Source organism: Budorcas taxicolor, chromosome 18 (assembly GCF_023091745.1).
Source record: "Budorcas taxicolor isolate Tak-1 chromosome 18, Takin1.1, whole genome shotgun sequence".
NCBI lineage: Eukaryota > Metazoa > Chordata > Mammalia > Artiodactyla > Bovidae > Budorcas > Budorcas taxicolor.
In genome coordinates, this window is record NC_068927.1 from 59119907 (window position 1) to 59143199 (window position 23293).

At 52.2% G+C, this 23293-nt stretch overlaps 2 protein-coding genes across 2 annotated transcripts in view; both read right to left on the reverse strand.

Moving 5' to 3' along the window:
* Positions 1 to 553: 553 nt before the first annotated feature.
* Positions 554 to 4050, reverse strand: LOC128064018 (sialic acid-binding Ig-like lectin 13). The gene is made up of 8 exons (XM_052656838.1): positions 4031 to 4050; positions 3871 to 3910; positions 3592 to 3655; positions 3141 to 3527; positions 2673 to 2951; positions 2412 to 2485; positions 882 to 1146; positions 554 to 651 (listed from the first exon to the last, which is right to left on the reverse strand). Exons 1-8 carry the CDS (start codon positions 4048 to 4050, stop codon positions 554 to 556), a joined length of 1227 nt encoding a protein of 408 aa, XP_052512798.1.
* Positions 4051 to 4380: 330 nt separating this feature from the next.
* The window catches only part of LOC128064019 (sialic acid-binding Ig-like lectin 10), a 94724-nt gene continuing 75811 nt past the window's right edge, over positions 4381 to 23293 (reverse strand). The window contains 8 exon segments of the mRNA XM_052656839.1: positions 4381 to 4401; positions 8360 to 8441; positions 8733 to 8826; positions 9056 to 9313; positions 12466 to 12513; positions 12738 to 13016; positions 13218 to 13655; positions 22992 to 23276. Of these exon segments, the coding sequence (XP_052512799.1) occupies positions 4381 to 4401; positions 8360 to 8441; positions 8733 to 8826; positions 9056 to 9313; positions 12466 to 12513; positions 12738 to 13016; positions 13218 to 13655; positions 22992 to 23276 (1505 nt within the window).

Below are 23293 nucleotides of genomic sequence, written 5' to 3' on the forward strand. Positions count from 1 at the left end.
TTCTGGCCTTCAGATGGGGGCTCTCATCAACGGGACAATATACCCAGTAGAGCAACGGGTTTGAGGAAGAAAATAGCAGCTGAGTTTTGGCCGCCCCGAGTGTAGCAATCCCAGGAGCCATCCCAGCGGAGGTGTGCACTGGGATGTTGGTGGTGAGATGCCCCATCACTCACCTGAGGGGTTAAAGACGGGGTTTCCTTTGCCTCTGACACGCCCCCTGCCGGCCTGGCTGACTTCCTTGTGCAGCGCCTCACTCTGCAGGGCAGACCAGGCTCTTGAGTCTTTTCAGATTGGGATTCAACCGGGATTGGACTCACCCACCTCCCCAGCCGTGGTTCAGGGACAGGAGGGATGGGACAGGGCGGTTGGCCCCACAGACCTCCTGGAGCACAGCAGGGACCTCCTTCCCTGACCGTGGGCTGGCGGGGGGGGGGGGGGGGGGGGGCGCGGTGCAGTGAAGCCGGTCCCCAGGTGGAATCCTCAGGTGCCCCTGCCCACCCTCCTTCCCTTCAGCCTCCTGCCCTCCCCTCAGCCTCCTCTCCCGGGGCAGTGCTCACAGGAGGCCCAGGAGACAGAGGAGGAGGAGCAGAGTCTTGACAGCCGCTTCCCAGATGGCTACCAGGACCGCCTCTGCCGGCCGCGCTGACCGCCCTGCGGGAGAGCGGACGAGGCCACATCACCCACTGGTCCTCAGCCTCGTCCTCCCGCTCCCAGGTGGACTGCGGTCCCTGGCCTTCCAGGCTCCCCTCACTCACCGGATGGAGGACCCCACGTGCCCGCCTCCCTCCACCCCGCCACCTGCCCGCCCAGCAGTTGTTGTCGGGGGCACTCAGGGCCTGCTGGCGGGTGTGGGCCTCCGCGGGCAGCCCCCGGACACTCACTGTGCAGCGAGACCCTCAGGGTGACATGCTGGGAGCCCAGGGTGTGCTGAGCGCGGCAGGTGAACTCCCCTTCATCTTGGCCAAAGAGTGCCCCCAGCAGCTCCAGCACCTCCGGGTGGGTGGGCTGTGAGGTGGTGAGGTTCAGGTTCAGGCTCCCCCGGGCCCAGCTTATCCTGGCCGGGGGATTGCTGTCAATGACGCAGACAAGGCGCAGGGACTGGCCCTCCCGGACTCGGACTTGCAGGGAGGTGGCATTGCCCAGGATCTCAGGGAGTGGGGACACAGAGAGAGCAGGAAGGGCAGGGGTGAGAGGCCCTTCTCCCCTCTCTGTCCCCCCAGATATAGGACGGTGGCTCTGAGATTTCATCACAGGCAAGGGCAAGTAGGGGTGAAACCCCGGGAAATCAGGGGCGGGGGAAGGAGAGGCAATTCCATGATCCCAGGACAGGGGATCCATGTTTGAGGAGAGCCAGCTACAGCTAAACCTGGGAGAGAACATCCCAGGAGGTGAGCCTTGATCTGTGACTGTATACCGGGCGATGATACGCCTGGTTCGACAACCTGGAGCCCTGCATACTAAGTGATCAGGACCCAGGGAGCCACGCAGGGCAGGAGGGTCTTTTCTGGGCATGTGGACCTCCCAGTGGTGCCTGAGTTATTGCAGGCTGGACAAGGCAAGACTAGAGAGTGACAGGGCAGAGGGGAGGTTGGACCACGTCAAGGTGACAGAGAATGGAGGCCAGAGCTGGGGCTGCTGTTGTGGGGGTGGCAGAGGGAAGGACACGAAGCATTTTCAGGAAGTCAAATTTGCAAAGTCCTGGGGAGGACTGGGTGAGACATAGAGTCTAAAGGGACTTCCACGATGTAGGCTCTGTTACTCCATTTGGAGGGTGCCTATTAAGAGGAAGTGGAAGACACTGAGGACAGAGATTTGTGAGGGTCTTCAGGGCAGAGGTAGGACTGGAAACCCCAGGGTGGATCAGTTTAAGCTTGCATTCTGCAGAAAAGTGCAGGAACCTACTGTTAGTTAGTGTTAGTCATCCAGTCATATCCGACTCTGCGGCCCCTTGGACTGTAGCTCGCCGGGTTCCTCTGTCCATGGAAGTCTCCAGGCAGAGACTGGAGTGGCTTGTCATTTCAACCTCCAGGGGTTCTTTCCAACCTAGGGATCAAACCTGGGTCTCCTGCATTGCAGGTGGATTCTTTACCATCAGAGCTCCAGGGAAGACCAGGAGCCTGGTACCAAGCTTGGGAACTCAGACTCCTGGGAGGTGGAGATGGCATAGTCAGGAATCTGACAGAGAATCAGGGAAAGGATGGCATGGCAAAGTGAGTGGTGAGGAGAGGTGGGAAGAGAGGGAACAAGGGGAGATGACAGTGAATAGTCACCTAGGAGTCCACAGTGGCCCCAGAGAGAGGCCTGCCAGGGGACAGAGTGGGGGACTGGGGAGGGGAGACGTAGGAGCCAAGAGGGGATGAGTGATGAGGGGCCTGATTCTGTTCAGTCTTCACAGCATCCCCCCATCTGACCTCCATGCTGCCCAGGGATCTCACACCTGTGCTGTTTTCCCAGAAGACCCGAATATCCAGGTTCTGCAGGGCATCTGGAAGAGAAAGGAATAAAAATCCTGCTGCATTATGATGGGGGGTCAGGAGTAAGGGGTGAGGCAGAAGTCTCCGTGTCTTCACCACAGCTTGTCTCCATGAAGAGTCCCCAAGTATCCCACCCCAGGACCTTTCACCTCCTTCCCCCACATCCTCCAGGACCCAGGCTCTTGGGCCCCTAGTCACAGGACACATTGAGCCTCATGGTCCTCCGTGTGCTCAGGCCAGTTCCTGGAAAGGTCACTTGACAGGCGAGGTTGGTGCCGTAGTCATGGGGCCTCGGGGTAAGGGTGAGCACTGAGGAGTGGGGACTCTTGGGGTGCAGGGAGGTCAGGGTGACCCCGGTCCAGGAGAAGGTGGGTGGCGTCCCCATCTCACAGGCCCATGGGACCACACAGGTGAAGTTGGTGGGGCGGCCGGATGCTAGGGTCCCCTGGACATGGATGTCAGGTGTGTCTGTCAGAGCTGGAGAGGGGGAGACGCAGACCCAGGACTGGAGGTGGGACCCCTGTGTGCCCCTCAGAACAGTCTGTTCCCCAGCATTCTATACCCCTGGGTCCACCCCAGGATGAGAAGACAGGGTGCCTCTCCCACCCTGCCCTGGGGACCCTCAGGACCCCTGTATGTATGTCCTCCCCTTGACTCCATCCTTACCCGTCACACGGATCGAGAGCGGATGCCATTTATAACTATATCTCACGGTAGGCCCTCTCTCCACCCTAAAGAAGTATACTCCTGTGTCCCTCCTCCGGGCGTCTCTGATGTCCAGGGAGCAGTCTTTGGTCTGGGGATCTCCAAGGAGGAGGAATCGGCCCTGGGTCTCGCTGAGCACTGCACGCCCTGGGTTGTTTGTGGCCACTGCCGCCAGATCTCCATCGGTATTCACCCCTTCTCGGAACCAGTAGCCGTGAGCTGCGTCGGAGTCTTTCCAGCCTGCCCCAGGATAGGAGACAGAGCAGGGGACGCGGACACACAAGCCCTCCTGCACTGACACGGACGGCTGCACGTCCAGCCAGTATCTCGAATTATAAGCCAGGGACCCTGCGGGGAATCGAGGATCAGCCGAGCCCCTGCCCCGCCGACCCCCTCCCCGCCGTCCACTCACCCGCCCATAGCTGCGGCGGCAGCAGCAGCGGCAGCGTGTCTGAGCCGGAGGGTGTCTGGGCGTCCTGTGTGTGAAAAGAGAAGGGAAGGGAGAGGGAGGTAGGGCTGCGGGGAGACCCGAGGGAAGCTGGGGAGGAGCAAGAGACTCTGTTCACAGAAGAGGAACTTCAGAGCTGGAGCTCCTCCCCATCCACACACAGCGGACAGGACACCCCTGGGCCCAGAGACCCCGGAGACCTGCCCAGAGAGGAGCAGACAAGCAGGGGACCCCCGTCCTGACCCCCATCTGGGGCTCCTCCTTCCAGCACCAGAACTCAGACCTGTGAGGACACCGAGGGCTGGGACTCAGGCGCCCTCCTAAGGTTCTCCCATCCGAGCTCCACTGTCTACACCAGGGCGCTGCTCAACTCCTCTCTTGACCTGGAGAGTCACAGCCTCACGGAGACCCTCGGGTCGTCATTCCTGCGAGATGCAGGGCTCTTTACCATCTGTGGGAGCATCTGGAGCAGAAGACAAGAAGGGGCTCCTGGGTGGAGTGAAGGCAGAAGCCAGCCACCCATTCACACATCCCCCCAGCAGTGAGCGTCTCTGGGTGGTGACCTGGAGGCCAGAAGGGACAAGCCTCACCTGGTCCCCACCCGAGAGATGCCCCCCACCCGGGGCCCTCACTTCCTTCCCCCACACAGCACTGCTCTGAGGCGTGTCACAGGTGATATTGCTGTGTGTCCCAGCAGCATTTTGGGAAGTTTTTTTTTTTGAGTACCTGCCGCGTGAGAAATCTGTATGCAGGTCAAGAAGCAACAGTTAGGACCTGAAATGGAAAAAGGGACTGGTTCCGAATTGGGAAAAGAGTACATCAAGGCTGTATATTGTCACCCTGCTTATTTACCTTCTACACACCATTTGAACGAAATGCCAGGCTGGATGAAGCACGAGCTGGAATCAAGACTGCTGGGAAAAATATCAATAACCTCAGATATGCAGATGACACTACCCTTATGGCAGAAATCGAAGAGGAACTAATGAGATTGTGATGAAAGTGAAAGAGGAGAGTGAAAAAGCTGACTTAAAACTCAACATTCAAGAAACTGAGATCTTGGCATCTGGTCCCATCACTTCTCAGCAAATAGGTGGGGAAACAATGGAAACAGTGAGAGACCTTATTTTCTTGGGCTCCAAAATTAACTCAGATGGTGACTGCAGCCATGAAATTAAAAGACACTTGACCCTTGGAAGAAAAGCTATGGCCAACCTAGACAGCATATTAAATAGCAGAAATATTACTTTGCTGACAAAGGTCCATCTAGTCAAAGCTATGGTTTTTCCAGTAGTCATGTATGGATGTGAGAGTTGGACCATAAAGAACTCTGAGCACCAAAGAATTCATGCTTTTGAACTGTGGTGTTAGAGAAAACGTGTTGAGCTTTAGAGAGTCCCTTGGACTTCAAGGAGATCAATCCAGTCAATCGTAAAGAAATCAGTCCTGAATATTCATTGGAAGGACTGATGCTGAAGCTGAAGCTGCAATACTTTGGCCACCTGATGCAAAGAACTGACTCACAGGAAGAGACCCTGATGCTGGGAAAAATTGAGGGCAGGAGGAGAAGGGGACGACAGAGGATGAGGTGGTTGGATGGCATCACTGACTCAGTGGACATGAGTCTGAGCAAGCTCCGGGACTTGGTGATAGACAGGGAAGCCTGGTGTGCTGTAGTCCATGGGATTGTGAAGAGCTCAAATGACTGAGCAATTGAATTGAACTGATGGTTTTATTTTTTAATCCAATGATAAAGAAAGATAACTGTTTTGAAGGTGAAAATGTCGAAACTCTAAATACCAAATCCCGATTCCTTTTCCCTCATATCTCCTGGCGACCACAGTTTTATTTTCTATCTCTAGGAATTTGATTACATTAGGTACCTCGTGTAAGGGGAATCATATATGGTTATCCAACTTACATAATTTCCTTAGTTCATCCGTGTGCTAGCAGGTATCAGAAATTCCTTCACTTTTCAGGCTAACATTCCATGATTTTGTCTGTCTGTTTAACTGTTGACGGGCACTTGGGTCACTTACATCACTTAGTTTTTGTGAACATGCCAGTATCTCTGAGACCTGTGTGCAGATGTCTCTGACAGTCCCTGATCCCAGTTCTCTTTGATGGATATCAGAAGTGAAATTAATGAGTCAGATGTTCATTCCATTTTTAATTTTTGAGGAAGTACTGTTCCCTTATCATTCCACCAACCCCCACCCCCTTTTCCTTTTATCTCATCTGTGATCATCTTACCCTAACTATACATTTGAAGGTCTCTGTCTTGGACCCCTTTCCTGATCTCCAGACATTCCTGTCCAGCTCACTCCCTGGCATCACAGGTGGATATCAAGGGGCTTCTCAGAAAAAAACATTGCATTTCGAATCTCTACTCTCTGAAGTCTTATACAGTCCATGGAATTCTCCAGGCCAGAATACTGGGGTGGGTAGCCTTTCCCTTCTCCAGATCTTCCCAACCCAGGGATTGAACCCAGGTCTCCCGCATTGCAGGCGGATTCTTTACCAGCTGAGCCACAAGGGAAGTCCAAGAATACTGGAATGGGTAGCCTATCCCTTCTCCAGCAGATCTTCCCGACCCAGGAATCGAGCCAGGGTCTTCTGTATTGCAGGTGGACTTTTTACCAACTGAGCTATCAGAGAAGCCCCTGAAGCCCTCCACGTAACACAATTCCACCTGCCCAGTTGTTCAGGAGAAACATTTCAACATCATCTTCGCTCCTCTTTTTCCCTCACTTACCACCACTAAAAAATTTACCTCCACTAAAAAATTTCAGGTACTTCCCTGGTAGTCCAGGGGCTAAGACTCCCTGCTCCCTAGGCAGGAGGCCTGGGTTCAATACCGTAGTCAGGGAACTAGATCCCACGGGCTGTAACCAAGAGTCACATGCTGTCACTGAAGATCCCACATGCTGCAACTAAGATCTGGCCAGGCAAATAAATAAATAAGCATGGTAAAATAAAAAAGAAATTAGCTTGACTTTCACAACAGATCCAAATATACTCTCCCTGTCTACACGACCTCCTTGGTCCATCGCAGCATCACCTTCTGCCTGGGGTACCCAGCAGTCTTGTCACTTCTCTTTTTTGCTGCCCTGGATCCTCTCTGGCTGATTCTGAGCTAAATAGCCATTCAGATCCTGCACTTTTCCTTGTGTGATTTTCCTCCAAACATGTGTGATTAGCTGATGTGCTCTAATTTTATTCATGTGTGAGTGAAATCGCTCAGTTGTGTCTGACTCTTTGCTACCCCATGGACTGTAGCCTACCAGGCTCCTCTGTTCATGGGATTTTCCAGGCAATAGTCCTGGAATGGATTGCCATCTCCTTCTCCAGGGGATCTTCCCAACCCAGGGATCGAACCTGGGTCTCCTGCATTGTAGAGAGATGCTTTACCATCTGAGCCACGAGGGAAGTCAAATTTTATTCATAATATATTTTAAAAACTTTTTGTCCACATAATGACAGCACCATGAAGACGGAAGTGCTCCTCATTCCCTTTGCTTTATTTCAGTAAAATACTCATAAAATAAAAATCATTTTTAACATTGTATATGGTACACTTTCAGAGAAGGCAATGGCACCCCACCCTAGTACTCTTGCCTGGAAAATCCTGTGGACGGAGGAGCCTGGTAGGCTGCTAAGGACCCTGGTAGGGTCGCTAAGAGTCGGATACGACTTTCATGCATTGGAAAAGGAAATGGCAACCCACTCCAGTGTTCTTGCCTGGAGAATCCCAGGGATGGGGGAGCCTGGTGGGCTGCCGTCTATGGGGTGCACAGAGTCGGACACGACTGAAGTGACTTAGCAGCAGCATGGTACACTTTAGGGCTTCCCAGGTAGCTCAGTAGTAAAGAATCTGCCTGCCAAGCAGGAGACTAAGGTTCAATTTCTAGGTGGAGAAGATCCTCTGGAGAAGGACATGGCAACCCACTGCAGTATTCTTGCCTGGGGAAAACCCATGGACAGAGCAGCCTGGAGGGCTACATTCCATGGCATTGAAGAAAATGGACATGATTCAGCAACTAAACAACATGTTACACCTGAGTGGCAGTAAGTTCATCACCATGTTAGTGCAACCATCACCATTGTTTCCAGAATGCTTTCATCATCCCAAACAGTAACTCTGGGTGGAGAGTCAGCAGGGGAGAGCCCGCCAGGACTTCGAATCCAGCCTGCAGTGTGGGCCCCTCCGTCCCCTGCGTGGGGAGGAAACAGAGCTGCTCCGACTGTGCGGGAAGTGGACGGGAAGCGTCTCTGGCGAGTCCTCTGACCCGAGGGCCGTGTTTCCCAGCGAGAGGAAGCAGGAGATGCCTGGGTTCAGTGACTCAGGGAAGAGATGAGGCTGCTGGAAGGACCAGGGTCAGGACCGGGAGGAGACGGGCTTCAAGATGAGCTGTGCTTAGGAGGAAGGTCGGGGAGCCTTTAGTGATTTGTTGGATCCGTAGAAGGGGGCGGGGATTAAAGGCGGGCAATTTCGCCTAGCACCCTCCCCCGCCTTGCCCCTCACCCCACCCCCCTCACCCCCCTTGCGCCCCATCCCCTTCTGGCCTTCAGATGGGGGCTCTCATCAACGGGACAATATACCCAGTAGAGCAACGGGTTTGAGGAAGAAAATAGCAGCTGAGTTTTGGCCGCCCCGAGTGTAGCAATCCCAGGAGCCATCCCAGCGGAGGTGTGCACTGGGATGTTGGTGGTGAGATGCCCCATCACTCACCTGAGGGGTTAAAGACGGGGTTTCCTTTGCCTCTGACACGCCCCCTGCCGACCTGGCTGACTTCCTTGTGCAGCGCCTCACTCTGCAGGGCAGACCAGGCTCTTGAGTCTTCTCAGATTGGGATTCAACCGGGATTGGACTCACCCACCCCCCAGCCGTGGCTCAGGGACAGGAGGGGTGGGACAGGGCGGTTGGCCCCACAGACCTCCTGGAGCACAGCAGGGACCTCCTTCCCTGACCGTGGGCTGGGGGTGGGGGTTGGGGGGTGCGGTGAAGCCGGTCCCCAAGCGGAATCCTCAGGTGGCCCTGCCCACCCTCCTTCCCTTCAGCCTCCTGCCCTCCCCTCAGCCTCCTCTCCCGGGGCAGTGCTCACAGGAGGCCCAGGAGACAGAGGAGGAGGAGCAGAGTCTTGACAGCCGCTTCCCAGATGGCTACCAGGACCGCCTCTGCCGGCCGCGCTGACCGCCCTGCGGGAGAGCGGACGAGGCCACATCACCCGCTGGTCCTCAGCCTCGTCCTCCCGCTCCCAGGTGGACTGCGGTCCCTGGCCTTCCAGGCTCCCCTCACTCACCGGATGGAGGACCCCACGTGCCCGCCTCCCCCCACCCCGCCACCTGCCCGCCCAGCAGTTGTCGTCGGGGCACTCAGGGCCTGCGGGCGGGGCTGGGCCTCCGCGGGCCGCGCCCGGACACTCACTGTGCAGCGAGAGCCTCAGGGAGACGTGCTGGGAGCCCAGGGCGTGCTGAGCGCGGCAGGTGAACTCCCCTTCGTCTCCCATGAGCACCCGCGGCAGCTCCAGCACCTCCGGGCGGCTGGGCGGTGAGGCGCGGAGGGTCAGGCTCCCCCGGGCCCAGCTGATCCTGGCGGGGGGGTTGCTGTCGACGACGCAGACCAGGCGCAGGGACTGGCCCTCCGAGACTGAAAGAGAGGATCCGTTTTCCTGGGCTTTGGATGCTAGAGGAAAGGAGACCGAGGGTCAGAGAGACCCAGAGACTGGGAGGAAGAGGAAGATACACTTGGAAGAGGGCTGAGAGGGAGCGGCCCACAGACACTGACTGGGAGAATCGCAGACTCTGTGAGAGGGATCCAGAGAGAGAGAGTGAGCGTGGTCCCTCAGCACTGCTGTGGGCTCTGCCTGGTGGATCCAGGGCCCACGAAGCAAACAGGGAGGCTCTTGGCCTACACAGGACACCCCTAAGTGTCCAGCTGTCAGCCCTGCTGTTAATTCCACATGCCCTTCGTTTAGAACCCACATGGACCCTGAAAACGCTTGTCCCTTATTCATGGTTTCACTTGACACCAATTTACTGATTTAACAAGCTGTCTCCAAGGAGGCTCAGGCTTCCCTGGTGGCTCAGTGGTAAAGAACCCGCCTGCCAGTACAGGAGATTCGGGTTCAGTCCTTGGGTCGGGAAGATCTCCTGGAGGAGGAAATGGCAACCCACTCAAGTATTCTTTCCTGGAGAATCCCATGAACAGTGGAGCCTGGTGGGCTAAAGTCCATGGGGTCACAAAAGAGTTAAGACATGACTTAGTGATAGCAACTAAACAAGGATGCTCACTCTTAGAAACAGCCTGGTGAGGAACTCGGGCCCAGGAACAGGGGCTCACAACACCACATATTACTTATGGTGGCAGTGACTCTGGGTGGCAAGAGCCCCTGTGTATGGTAATGTGAATGCTACTGTCAGGTCCAGGAGGGCATCCTGGAGAAGGCAACATCTGCAGTCAAGTGTAAAAAGGAAAGCAGGGACGGCAAGATGATGATGAAGGGTTGGAAGGGCATTAAGGGAAGGAGGAACAGAGCTTGCAGAGATGACCAAGGCCTGTGCATATCGGGAAAAAGCACACAGACTTGCAAGTCTGGAGGGAAGGGGTTGGGGTGGGTGTGGGGGGGCCTTCAGAAATGGGGCCAGAGGACAAACAGTGGCATTTGTTTTTTTAAACTCAAAGTGGGAGAAGCAAATGTGATTGATAAATGTAGCTGCGGGTATGCATACATGCTAAGTCACTTCAGTCGTGTCCAGCTCTTTGTGACTCTATGGATTAGCCAACCAGGTTCCTCTGTCCATGGGATTCTCCAGGCAAGAATACCGGAGTGGGTTGCCATACTCTCCTCCAGGGGTCTTCCCAATCCAGGGATTGAACCCAGGTCAATGATTCCTTACCATTGAGCCACAGGCAGATTCCTTACCATCTGAGCCAGGCAGATTCCTTACCATCTGAGCCACCAGGGACGCCCAAGAATACTGGAATGGGTAGCCTATCCGTCTAAGCACTGTGAAAATCACTGTGTATGTGTGCTCAGTTGCTCAGTCATATTTGACTCTTTGCGACCCCATGGACTGTAGTCCGCCAGGTTCCTCTGTCCATGGAGATTCTCTAGGCAAGAATACTGGAGTGGATTGGCAGTCCCTTCTCCAGGGCATCTTCCTAACCCAGGGATCGAACCCAGGTCTTCCACATTGCAGGTGGACTCTTTACCATCTGAGCCACCAGAGAAGCCCACTATATTCAATATCCCATGATAAAGCATAATGGAAAGAATATAAAAGCATATTACAATAGTTACAAGATTACTCGTGCAGTGTTTCAGTTAGTAACACCACAATTTCCCACTGATAGATGCACAAGGACTCAGAATTCATCCATGCACTGGAGTACTCCACAGTCCTGAAGAAGAATAGGGATGTCTGAACTACTGCTATCAAGGGATGCCTAAGATGCTTTAGGCAAGCAAACCAAGGCTCAGAGCAGCTCATGGACACAGGTAACTTCCCACAAGGGGACTGGGCATCTGAGGACAGACTCTGCTGAACATTTTGAATTTTTGATCCTGTGAAATACATATGACAAGCCTAGACAGCATATTAAAAAGCAGAGACATCACTTTGCTGACAAAGGTCCGTATAGTCAAAGCTATGGTGTCTCCACTAGTCATGTACAGATGTGAGAGTTGGACCATAAAGAAGGCTGAGCACTGAAGAACTGATGCTTTCAAACTGTGGTGCTAGAGAAGACTCTTGAGAATCCTGTAGACTGCAAGGAGATCAAACCAGTCAATCCTAAAGGAAACCAACACTGAGTATTCATTGGGAGGACTGATGCTGAAGCTGAAGCTCCAATACTTTTGCCACCTGATGCAAAGAGCTGACTCAATGGAAAAGACCTGGGAATGACTGAAGGCAGGAGGAGAAGGGGGCGACAGAGGATGAGATGTTTGGATGGCATCATTGACTCAAGAGACATGAGTTTGCAAAAACTCCAGGAGATAGTGAAGGACAGGGAAGCCCGGCCTGCTGCAGTTCATGGGGTTGCAAAGAGTTGGACATGACTGAGTGACTGAACAACAACACATAACCTGTCAAAATAGATGTAAATTACAAACTATTGGGAGAGCACTTCCCTGGTGGTCCAGTAGTAAAGAATCCACCTGCCAATGCAGGAAACATAAGTTTGATACCTGGTCCAGGAGGATCCCACATGCTGCAGGGCAACTAAGCCCGTGTGCTACAACTACTGAGTCTGTGCTCTAGAGCCCAGGAGCTGCAATTACTGAGCCCACGCACTGCAACTACTGCAGCCTGCACACCTAGAATCCGTGCTCTGCAACAAGAGAAGCCACCGCAGTGAGAACCCCTACACCAAAAGCAGAGAGTAGCCCCTGCTTGACACACCTAGAGAAAAGCCTGTGCAGCAACGAAGACCCAGTGCAGCGAAAAATAAAATTTTAAATGTAAAACTATTCAAACAAAAAATGTTTTTAAATGTAAAACTATTGGGAGAAAATAAAGAGCAGAGCTGGAGGAGTCAGGTCGTGGGTGGTGAGACGCTTTGAGGGGTGGGCTCTGCCCTGTGGATGTCGCCCTGCTCTTGGGGAGCAGAGGAGGAAGTGGACAAGTCCCAGGGGAGTGAGGGGAGGTGGGGACAGCTGGGCATAGTGGCCACTGGGGCAGAGGAGGGGCAGGGACCACTGGGTTCACCCACTAGGAGGCTCTGGTCACTGGGGTGGGTCCAGAGTGAGGCAGGGACCAGCAGAGACCAGCCCAGCCCTGAGCCGGAAGCAGCCTCGCTCCCGACAGCCCAGGAGGGGACCTCCTTCCTACCTGTGTTGTTTCCTTGGAAGACAGTCACAGTCAAGTTCTGTGGAGGGTCTGGGACAGAGAGACATGGCAGATCCACGTCACTGGCGAGGCCTTGGTGGACCTGGGCCCAGTGTCCCCAGGAGCTACAGAAACGGGGAAAGGGTGGGGGGGTGGGCATCCTCCTATCCCCTCCCAGCCTGGATTCCAGAACCCGGTGTCTGAGGCCCTGGTGCCCCCTTCCCCTCTGCCCTCCGACCCCATCAGAGACCCGGGTGTCCTGGCCCAGCTCTCACAGGACACGTTGAGGCGGACGACCCTCGCTGTGGTCACTTCAGCTCCAGGCAAGGTCACCTGACAGGTGAGCTTGGTGCCGTGGTCCTGGGGTCGTGGAGTCAGGGTGAGCACCGATGAGAGACTTGTCGTGAGAACATGGGAAGAGACGGTGGCCCCCTTCCAGGAGAAGATGGGGGGCGTGCCCCGCTCACAGGCCCAGGGCACAGAGCAGGTCAGGTTCCCGGGGCGGCCAGACACCAAGGTCCCCGAAATGAGGATGTCAGGTGTGTGGGTGAGGGCTGATGAGAGGAGGGGGCAGACAGGGGATCAGGAGGAGGGTTTGGGGTGTGGCCCCAGAGAAGCCTCAGACTTCGGTCCAGTCTCTCCCCCTGGGCTGCCACTTTACCCCAGATGCCATCCCAGGAGGAGCTCCCATCCCAGCCCTGCCCTGGGACCCTCCCTGTGACCTCTCCTGGACCTCCCTCCACAGCCCACCTTACCTGTCACATGCAAAGAGAGCTGGTTAGACATAAAATTGTTCTTCACACTTCCTCGTTCCATCCGAAAAAAGTATGAACCATTGTCCCTCCTCTTGGTGTCTCTGATCTCCAAGGAGCAGTTGTAGGCCTGGGTGTCCCCGAGGAGATGGAATCGTCCCTGGGTCTCCTCCTGCACTTCTCTGTCTGGGTTGTTTGTGGCCACAGGAGCATCCTTGGATGTCGCCGCCCCTTCCCGAAACCAGTAGCCCAGAGTTGAGGTAAAAATGGCCCAGACATCCCAGGGGTAGGAGAAGGAGCAGGGCACGAGGACACACAGGCCCTCCTCCACCGTCACCAGCTCCGGCACCTGCAGCTTGTAGTTCTCCTCAGGCCCCATCTGGCCCTCGGCTCCCTCCCTCCGCCAGAGCAGGGCCACCAGCAGCGGCAGTAGCAGCATGTCTGTAGTGGGCGGTGGCAGACTCCCTCAGGGCAAGCCTCTTTCTTAAGGTTCATTTCACAGGAAATGGAAGTTGCAAGATCTAGAGGAGGCACCAGCAGGAAGACGAGGGTGAGGTCAGAAGGAACCTCTGTCAGAGGAGGAACTTCACACCAGAGAACGCTGGCAGCGGAAGAGCCCTGAGGGATCCGCCACCCACCCACCACCTCACGTCCACTCCTGGGGACGCTGGGCCAAGGAAAGTGAGAGACTTGCACAGATTCACACCCCGTGTTGGGCCAGAGCCCCGCCTCCCGCCTCCCTGTCACTGCCCTTCCCCTTGGGGATAAGCGACAGAGAGTCCCTTCTGGCCAAACCCCGAGTCACAGCTTGTAGGTGTTTGTGAAGATCGGTCCAGCCAGGGTGGGACCTAAGGACATGGGAGGTGGGGGCGAGGAGGTCAACTGCGTATCCTCCCTCAGTGTCACACACCCTTGAGGCACCGTCCAGTGGAGAGCCAGTAAGTGTCCCAGCATTTGGAACTCCCTGTGAAGTAGAATTGTAATTCTGTGAATATTTGTTTTATGGATTTTGAGGCTCCATTTGTAGATGCATACATGTTTAAAATTTTATATTTGAGGGGGAGAGTGAATTAAACCTTTGCTCTTTATGAAGTGCTCCTTCTTAATGCCTTTGGCATCAAAAACTCACCCAAGGAATTCCTTGGTGGTCCAGTGGTTAGGACTATCATTGCCCAGGACTAGGGTTCAATCCCTGGTTGGGAAACTAAGATCCCTGCAAGCTGCACAGCATGGCTAAAACAAAACAAACGAACCAACGACAACAGCAAAAATCCTTCTCCATCTTATGTTAGGATAACGACATCAGCTTTTCATGCTTAGTACTTGCACCATGTATCTTCTGACATCTTGTTTCAAACTTTCTGAATCCTTAAGTTCTAGTAATGTTTCCTGTAAATATGGGGAGACAGATTTCCTTCATTTGTCCTGTCCTTCGTTCCTCCAAAAGCACAGGGATGTACGCTGCTTGCTCCTGAGAGGAGAGAGCAAGGTGAACTTGACACACCAAGACTTTCTCCTCACCCTCCAGCAGGGAGCTGGGCGGGGCATCAGGAACCTGGAAAACTAGGAGTTGGCAGGAGGGGTGTGGCCAGGAGCCTCAGGGTGGGAGGGAGGTCATGAGAAGTAAGTGGGATAGTGCGCTTAACCCAGCAGAGTGTCTAATATGGTGAGCCCTTGGAGGCGGCTGTGATTGTTTTTGTGGGTTGGGGTTGTCGGGTTACCACAGTTGCCCCCATGCCTCTGTGACTAGTTGCCACACAGCCCTTCTGCCTTTCCCCAGAGTTACTTCCTCTCACTGTTCCGGTACATGACAGGCTCTGCCCTGCCTCTCTGGCTTTGCTCATGCAAACCCCTCTGCTGGTGGGCTTTGGTGCTCAGGAGACATAGAATTAGGACTGTCAGGCTGGGAACCACCCACCACTGGGAACCATCAGAATCTATTGGGCGAGAGTCTTGCTCCTGAATACGGGGAAGAACGTTCCTCTTGTGTAGCTGGTGGGTGTGGAGGAAGCAGTGGGAAAGTAGGACAGGCACTGGAGAGGAGGCCCATTAAATGGGTTGATTGTCATTGCTTGCTTTCTTTATTTTTCTGAAACACGTTGCTTTGTCTTCTCTTGAGTTTATAATGCACAATCCTTTCCTTAGATACAGAGTCTTTTTATCCCCTCTGCCATTTTCCAAGATCCTTCTCTATTCCCTTCTCCCCAAGCCAACTGTACTCCTTTCTCCATGAACTGATCCTCTTAAATACAATGCAAAGAGTGAAAATAGAATTTAATCCTCAGGAAACTATGCTTGGTATGAAGAACACATAAAGCATTCCTCTTCGAAGTATCTGTGGTCCCCTCTCTAGGGCCTGGGACTTTGTAATACTGAGGGCACCTACGAATGAGAGGATTGTGTAAAATCGTGTTAAGCTCCTTCCCAGCTCTAATGACCTACGATGCAATGTATTCCATGTACATTTTAGAATCCAGCTCATCGAGTTCTACCAGAGCTCTCACTCAGAATTTGAGATTGCATTGAATTTATCCATCTGATCTCCTAACAATATTGAGTCTTCCAATCCATGAATCATGGTACATAGATCCATTTATTTAGGTCTTCTTTCATTTCTTTAAGCAATATTTTAAGGTGCTCAATATACAGGACTTACATACATTTCAATTCATTTCACATTTCATGTAACTGTAAACTGCATCTTTAAAAAAATATTCAATTTCTAATTGCCTTTGGCCAATACATAGAATTACAAAGGAACTTTGCAATTTGAATAAGTACCTTAACACCTGGCTGAACTCTATCTGGGCTTCCCAGGTGGCTCAGTGGCAAAGAATCTGCCTGCCAATGCAGAAGACGCAGGTTTGATCCCTGGGTTGGTAAGATCCCCTGGAGAAGGAAATGGCAACCCACTCCAGTACTCTTGCCTGGGAAATCCCGTGGACAGAGGAGCCTGGCAGGCTACAGTCCATTAGGACACAAACGAGTCAGACACAACTAAGCAACTAAAGAAAAACAAACTCTATGCTTGGTGTTAGCAGTTTCTTGGCGGATAATTTTAGAATTTCTAGGCACACAATTATTACATCATCTGTGAATAAAGACTGTTTTAGTTCTTTTATGAATCAGATAATTCTTATTTCTGCTTCTTGCATTTATTGCACTGGAGAGAATCTATAATATATTGCTTAATAGAAGTTGTAAGAGCAGCCATCATTGCCTGATTTCCAGTTCTGTGACTTCTGGGACTGGCCCCTCCAAGCCTTAGCAGAAGTTGTCAGCAAAAAATTTATGTGTTCCGAGTCCACCAAAAGCTTTGTGTCAGGATCTTCATTGCCTGTTTTCTGTGTATACTTTCACTGCTCTTTCACAACAGTCTAGCTAGACAGGAATGGTGTCCCTGCTCACAGAACAGTCAAGTGAGGCACAGAGAGACAAAGTGACTCATTTGATGAGCGACACAAATGAATGTGAACTCAGTTCTTTTGGTCACAGCCCTCCACTCCTGGCCAGCAGATTAAACAAAGGTCCGTCTAGTCAAAGCTGTGGTTTTCCCAGCAGTCATGTACGGATGTGACAATTGGACCATAAAGAAGGCAGAGCACCAAAGAATGAATGCTTTTGAACTGTGGTGCTGGAGAAGACTCTTGAGAGTCCCTTGGACTGCAAGGAGATCAAATCACTCCATCCTAAAGGAAATCAACCCTGAATATTCATTGGAAGGACTGATGCTGAAGCTGAAGCTCCAATACTTTGGCCACTTGATGAGAAGAACTGACTCATTGGGAAAGATCTTGATGCTGGGAAAGATTGAGGGCAGGAGAAGGGGGTGACACAGAATGAGATGGTTGGATGGCATCAACGACTCAATGGACATGAGTTTGAGCAAGCTCAAGAAGATAGTTAGGGAAGATAGCCAGGGAAGCCTGGTGTGTTGCAGTTCACGAGATTGCAAAGAGTTGGACACGATTTTAGCAGCTGACCAACAACAACTTTTGGTCACAAGTCCTATGGTCTTCCACCCATACCAGGGGATTCTGACCACCGCCAAGAAGGCCATTTGTTTTTAAATGATTGGAGACTGAGTGTTACAGGCTGAAAACTCTTGTCCTTATAAGAAGAATGAATTAGGACACAGAAACACACAGAGGGGAGGCCGTATGAGGACATGGGGGGAAGACAACTATCTCCAAGCCAAGGAGAGGGGGCTTGGAGGGAACCAAGCCTGCCGACACCTTGACCTCAGACTTCCAGGCTCCAGACCACGAGAAAAGAATTCCTCACTTGTGTATCTTGATCTCTGAGTACTCAGTGTGAGAGCCTTCCTGTTTCTGAGGCTTCGGCTTGTGAAATCGGAGGAAAGCATAGTGAGGCTCTTGTTCATTTCTTGAGATGGGGCTGGGGTGGTCTGCAGGGGTGTCTGTCCAGGACTGGGGCTGGCGTTCCTGAGAGGAAGGAGGAGAAAGGATTCAGATCCAGGCAACAGGGTCTGGGAGAACTATGGAGTCAAAGATGATGGAATGGAATTGGAACTGATGGAACTTTTGTCATTTGCCCATTCATTTGTTCAAACATAGTTAATTCAGATTGACCAGCCCTTCGTGAGTGTTTACATGAACCACGTTATATTGTTTAAAAATGCTAGGAGAGAATACTATTGTCATATGTGTCTTAGAAATAGTAAAACTAAGGCTAAGAGAGATTATACACATTGTTTTCCTGGAGACACACCTCTGTAGATGCACCCCTGAGCCAGGACTTGAAACCAGTTCTTTCCAACTAGGGTGCTGTGCTTTGTTCAGGCTGTGTAGTGTAGGAAGCGCTGTGTGCGGAGTGATGGAGAAAGGAGACATAGTCGCTCAGATTATGCAGTGTGTTGTTTTATGTGTGTTTTTTTTTTTCTTTTGAGGCAGTGGTTTTGTTTGTTTTTGCCACACCACACAGCTTGCGAAATCTTAGTTCCTTGACCAAGGATCAGATGGATGCCCCGTGCCATGGAAGCTTGGAGTCTTAAGCATTGGACCGCAGGGAAATCAGGGAAATCCTGCTTATGATTTTCTAGGCGAGGCAGTTAATACACAAATACATTTCAAGGTCTAAATTTGATAGGAGATATTTTGAAATGTAAACAGGGTGGAGGTGGGCAGGTTCTAGAAGACAGAGTAGAGATCAGATCCTGCAATAAAAATGGCAACCAGATCCCCTAACTCATATCTGCTCCCTGCCTGCAACACCCTCAGGCTATAGGAGCATGAACTAGAAACCCTGGAACAGCAGCAAGAGAGGCAGACAAATCATTCTCAGATTAGGAGAAAATGGTTGCTGTTGTTTAGTCACTACATCATGATTCTTCTGTGACCCTGTGAACTGTAGCCTGCCAGGCTCCTCTGTCCATGGGATTTTCCAGGCAAGAATAGCAGAGTGGATTGCCCTTTCCTCTTCCAGGGGATCTTCCTGACCCAGGGATTGAACCTGCATCTCCTGCCCTGGCAGGCAGATTCTTTACCACTGAGCCACCTGGGAAAGTGAAAGTTGCTCAGTTGTGTCCAACTCTTTGCGACCCCATGGACTATAATCCATGGAATTCTCCAGGCCGGAATACCGGAGTGGGTAGCAGTTCCCTTCTCCAGGGGATCTTCCCAAACCGGGGATCGAACCCGGGTCTCCCACATTGCAGGTGGATTTTTTACCGGCTAAGCCACCTGGGAAGTCCGAGAAAATTGTTATTTTACTTTATTTTTTTGGCCACGCCACCCGGCTTGCAGGATCTGAGTTCCCCTGACCAGGGGTAAAACCCAGCCCCCCCTGTAGTGAAAGTGCCAAATCCTAACCACTGGGCCACCAGGGAATTCCCATGAAAATGGCTATTTTAGAAGATAGGGAGAAGGCTGCCCATATTAAGGAAAAGCAAGGTGGAAATAAGTAAGTTAATAGTTTAAATCTACTATAGCCAAAACACAGAAAGGAAAAAAAATGTGTCTGTTAATAACTGTGACTGAAGTATCTGTATACAGATGAACCTCACCAATCAAAAGATAGAGACAGAGACTTTTATTAGCAAATGAAATTTAACTACATAGTTAATCAATGATTTATTCCAGGAATATTGGAATCACCTACTGTGAGTTACGAGCTAGGCGTTCCTCTAGGTGTTGGCAAGACAACAGGGAATAAAGTAATAACAACAGCAACAAACTGCCTTTGGGACTTACTAGAGGAGGGAAAGGTTCTGATTGGTTATCAGGAGAACTTGCTTCATACACACCAGAGACTCTTCTAATCATGCCTCATAACTACTCTTCTCTTCCCTGGTGGCTCAGATAGTATAGAATCTGCAGGCAGTGAGGGAGACCTGGGTTTGATTCCTGGGTCAGGAAGATCCCCTGGAAAAGGGAATGGCTACCCACTCCAGTATTCTTGCCTTGTTACAATAAGTTTTAACCACTGGACCACCAGGGAAGTCCCAATATTAATAATATTCCCACGTCACAGGAAATAAATAGAGGTCAGAAAGAGGACATCATTTGTCCAAGGTCACACAGCTTAATAAATAAGATAGGATTTGAATGCAAGCAGTCCAGCTCCAGAGTACATGTTTTGAACCATGATGCTATACTGACTCAATGAGACACTCATGAAAAAAAAGATAAAAAGGTTACTGAAAATTTGAAAGTAAAATAACAGAAAAGATATCTCATGATTTCTGACAAGATAGGGATTGAACACACACTAAGGATTCCATTACCCAAGATTAACCAAGAAGAAACTGCAGGGGGAAATATGTAAACTAAATTTAAAACCTGATTTTCTGTCTTCTTGTTCTGCCAGTTCCTGAGAGAGGAGTTTTGAGATAATCAGCCCTAACTGTGGATGTGCCTATTTCTCCCTGCAACTCTATCTGCATTCGTTGATTTATTTTGAGAGACAATGCTCCATTATTGGGGGCATCCACACGTAGGATTTTACATCTTTTAATAAACCACTAGAGGCCATATAGAGAGAGTGAGCATTACGTGATTCCATTTATATGACACTCGAGAATGGACAAAATGAATCAATAATGGTAGGAATCAGTGATTGTTGGAAAGGGGTGGGGGTTGAATGAGAAGGGGAATAAAAGGATTGGGGGCCCTGATGGAAATGTTCCCTATCTTGACTGGGGACATGGTTACAAGATGTATGCGTCTGTCAAAGTTTGTATAACTTTGTACTTAAATGGTGTAAATACCTCTATATGGGCTTCCCTGGTGACTCAATGGTAAAGAATCTGCCTGCCACTGCAGGAGACGTGGGTTCGATCCCTGGGTGGGAAAGATCCTCTGGAAAGGGAAATGGCAACCCACTCCAGTATTCTTGCCTGGAGAATCCTATGGGACAGAGGAGCCTGGCGAGCTATGGTCCATGGGGTCGCAAAAGAGTCAGACACAAGTTCGTGACTACACAACGACAATGTCTCATTAAAATGGAAAGTAAATAACAGGGTGGTAGATTTGAAAGATACCCATCAGGAGTGATGAACTGTGGGGCTGGGGTGCATCAGGCCGTCTAGCTACTTCCTATCCTCAGTGAGTCTGACATAGGCTAGGTTTGGGCCAATTCTCTTCCCCATAATCAACGTGAGATGAAAAGGCTAAAGCTCTAGGAGAATATGATAATCTGACATACCAAGCAAAATACCCCGCAACCAACCAACTAAACCATCTACATATCTCATCAGAAGCAGCAGTGCTACAGTAGTTGAATCAGTAGTTTTAAACAACCCCACGTGGAATTCCAGGGAGTGCTGGAAGTTAATAGGGAAATGCCAAGGGCTCGGACCAGGGATACCACCCACAAGGGATAAATTGAATGGGACCGCCTGCCCCATTACTCACCCTGCAGCCTGAGCCCACGGCCTGGTTCGTATCATCCATGCTTTGCACTGGCTGGGTCTTTCTGCGGGTCTTCACTCTAAAGGAACAGCCCCAGGCGTTTCAGCCTGCTAATTTGGGTCATCAGGTAGGCAGACCATCCCCTCCTCCCTACGAAGAGCACGGAATGAGGGAGGAGGTGGCAGTGGATCCAGCGTCCAGGTGCTGCCACCTGGACAACCCAAGAGCTGGAGGAGGGCTGGGGAAGAAACCTCCAGGCTTGGTCCAGTTGCTTACGGGCTGATTCATGCCATCACTCAGCCTTCTTTCTCTGTCTCGGGGCTTTCCAACCAGTCCCCCGGCCCTCCAGCTCCGGTTTTCTGAGATTCAGTGACCCTGAGCCCTTCCCACCCTGGGCTTCTCCCTCCACCATGGAGCCCCCTCTCACCTGAAGATGAGATACAGGCAGAGAGAAAGCAGGACTGTGACGCTAGCTCCCCCAACTGCTCCCAGGACCTTGCCAGCCCTGGGCTGTGGTTTACCTGTAGACAATTTGAATCTTGTTTAAACTCCAACCCCAATACATGGCATGTTCCCAACAGGCCACCCCTCTCTGTGTTGTTAGTGTACCCGCCTCCCCCTTGACTTCCCATCCAAGACTCAGTCACTGGATGTTTCTATCGCCCTGTAGACTCTGGGGCCAGCCCCTTCCCCTGGACTCAGGACTGAGAATCTTCCACCACCAGCCATGCCAGCTGGGGCCCTGGGGTGCCCCTCCTCCGAGCTCCATCCCTCTGGGGCTGTTCAGGTTGACTTGTGCTTCCTTCTCCCAAGTTCATATGTTGAATTCCCCTCACTCTTAGTCACTCAGAATGTCACCTTATTTGGAGAGGAGACCTTTACTGAAGTAGTCAAGTTAAAATGAAGGCCCAGCAGGGCCCCCTGGTGGCTCAGTGGGAAGCAGTGTGCCAGCCAATGTGGGAGACACGGGTTCGATCCCTGGTCCAGGAAGATCTCACATGCCTCAGAGCAGCTAAGCCCCTGCGCCACAACTACTTAGTCTGTCCTCTAGAGCCCAAGAGCTGTAACGACTGAAGCCCTTGCTCCCTACAGCCCGTGCTCTGCAACAGGAGAAGCCACCTCAGCGAGCACCACAACTCGAGAGTAGCCCCCGCTCTCCACAATTAGAGAAAGCCCCCATAGCAACGAAGACCCAGCACAGCCAGAGATAAATTATTTAATTAAAAAACATGAGATCAGCAGGGGCTAATCCGATATGACTGATGTCCTAAAAAGGGGAAATTTGGACATAGACACAGGCAGGCAGAATAATGCCATGTAAACATGAAAGCGGGGGTGGGGAGGCTTCCCAGGTGGCGCTAATGAAAAAGAACCTGCCCCCCAATGCAGGAGACCCTCATCCAGGCAGAACCTGCCCTCCAGTGCAGGAGGGGTCCAGCAGCCGCGGGGGTGCTGTGGGTTCGATCTCTGGGTCAGGAAGATTCCACTGGAGGAGGGCATGGCAACCCATTCCAGTATTCTCGCCTGGAGAATCCGATGGACAGAGGAGCCTGGCGGGCTGCAGTCCATGGGGTCACAAAGGGTCGAACATGACTGAAGCGACTGAGCACTCACAGACACAAACACGAAAGCAGAGATGGGGTGATGCTCCTACGAGCCAAGGAACACCAAAGGTTGCCAGCAAAACTTCCAGAAGTCATGGGGGAGAGGCCTGGAACAAATCTCACAGCCTGCGATGAAATCAACCCTGCTGACACCTCGATTCCAGGCTTCCAGCCTCCAGAACTGGGAGGCGTATCTTTTTAAGCCCCCAGTTGGAGGTGCTTTGTTCTGGCTGCCCTAGCAGACTCATATAAGGATCCAGGCTCCTCTTCTCTTGGGCATCACCCCTCGGCAGACCCCTGACCTGGCAGCAGCAGGACAGACCCTCTCTGGGCCCCGTGGACGTTCAGGGCCTCACAGCTGAGGCTCAGGCCGGAGCTGAGCCCCTCGCGGAGGCTCAGGGAGCTGTTGGCCCAGGGCCTGGCGGAGCTGGAGCTGACCTCGAGGGAGGCGTTACTGAAGTTCTCCTCCAGCAGCCCCTCGCCCAGCCGCCAGCGCAGGGAGGGGGCCGGCCAGGCTCGGGAGGAGCAGCTGCAGCGCAGACCCTCGTCCTCCTGGGAGCAGGAGGGGCCCAGCAGCTGCGGGGGTGCTGTGGGGAGAGATGGG

Coding starts and splice junctions, on each gene's coding strand:
- LOC128064018 (XM_052656838.1), bottom strand. CDS start 4,050: ATGACGACCCGAGGGTCTCC. Junction 2,952..3,140: donor GCTCTCGATCCGTGTGACGG/GTAAGGATGGAG, acceptor CCCCCTCTCCAG/CTCTGACAGACACACCTGAC. Junction 2,486..2,672: donor CATGAGGCTCAATGTGTCCT/GTGACTAGGGGC, acceptor TTTCTCTTCCAG/ATGCCCTGCAGAACCTGGAT.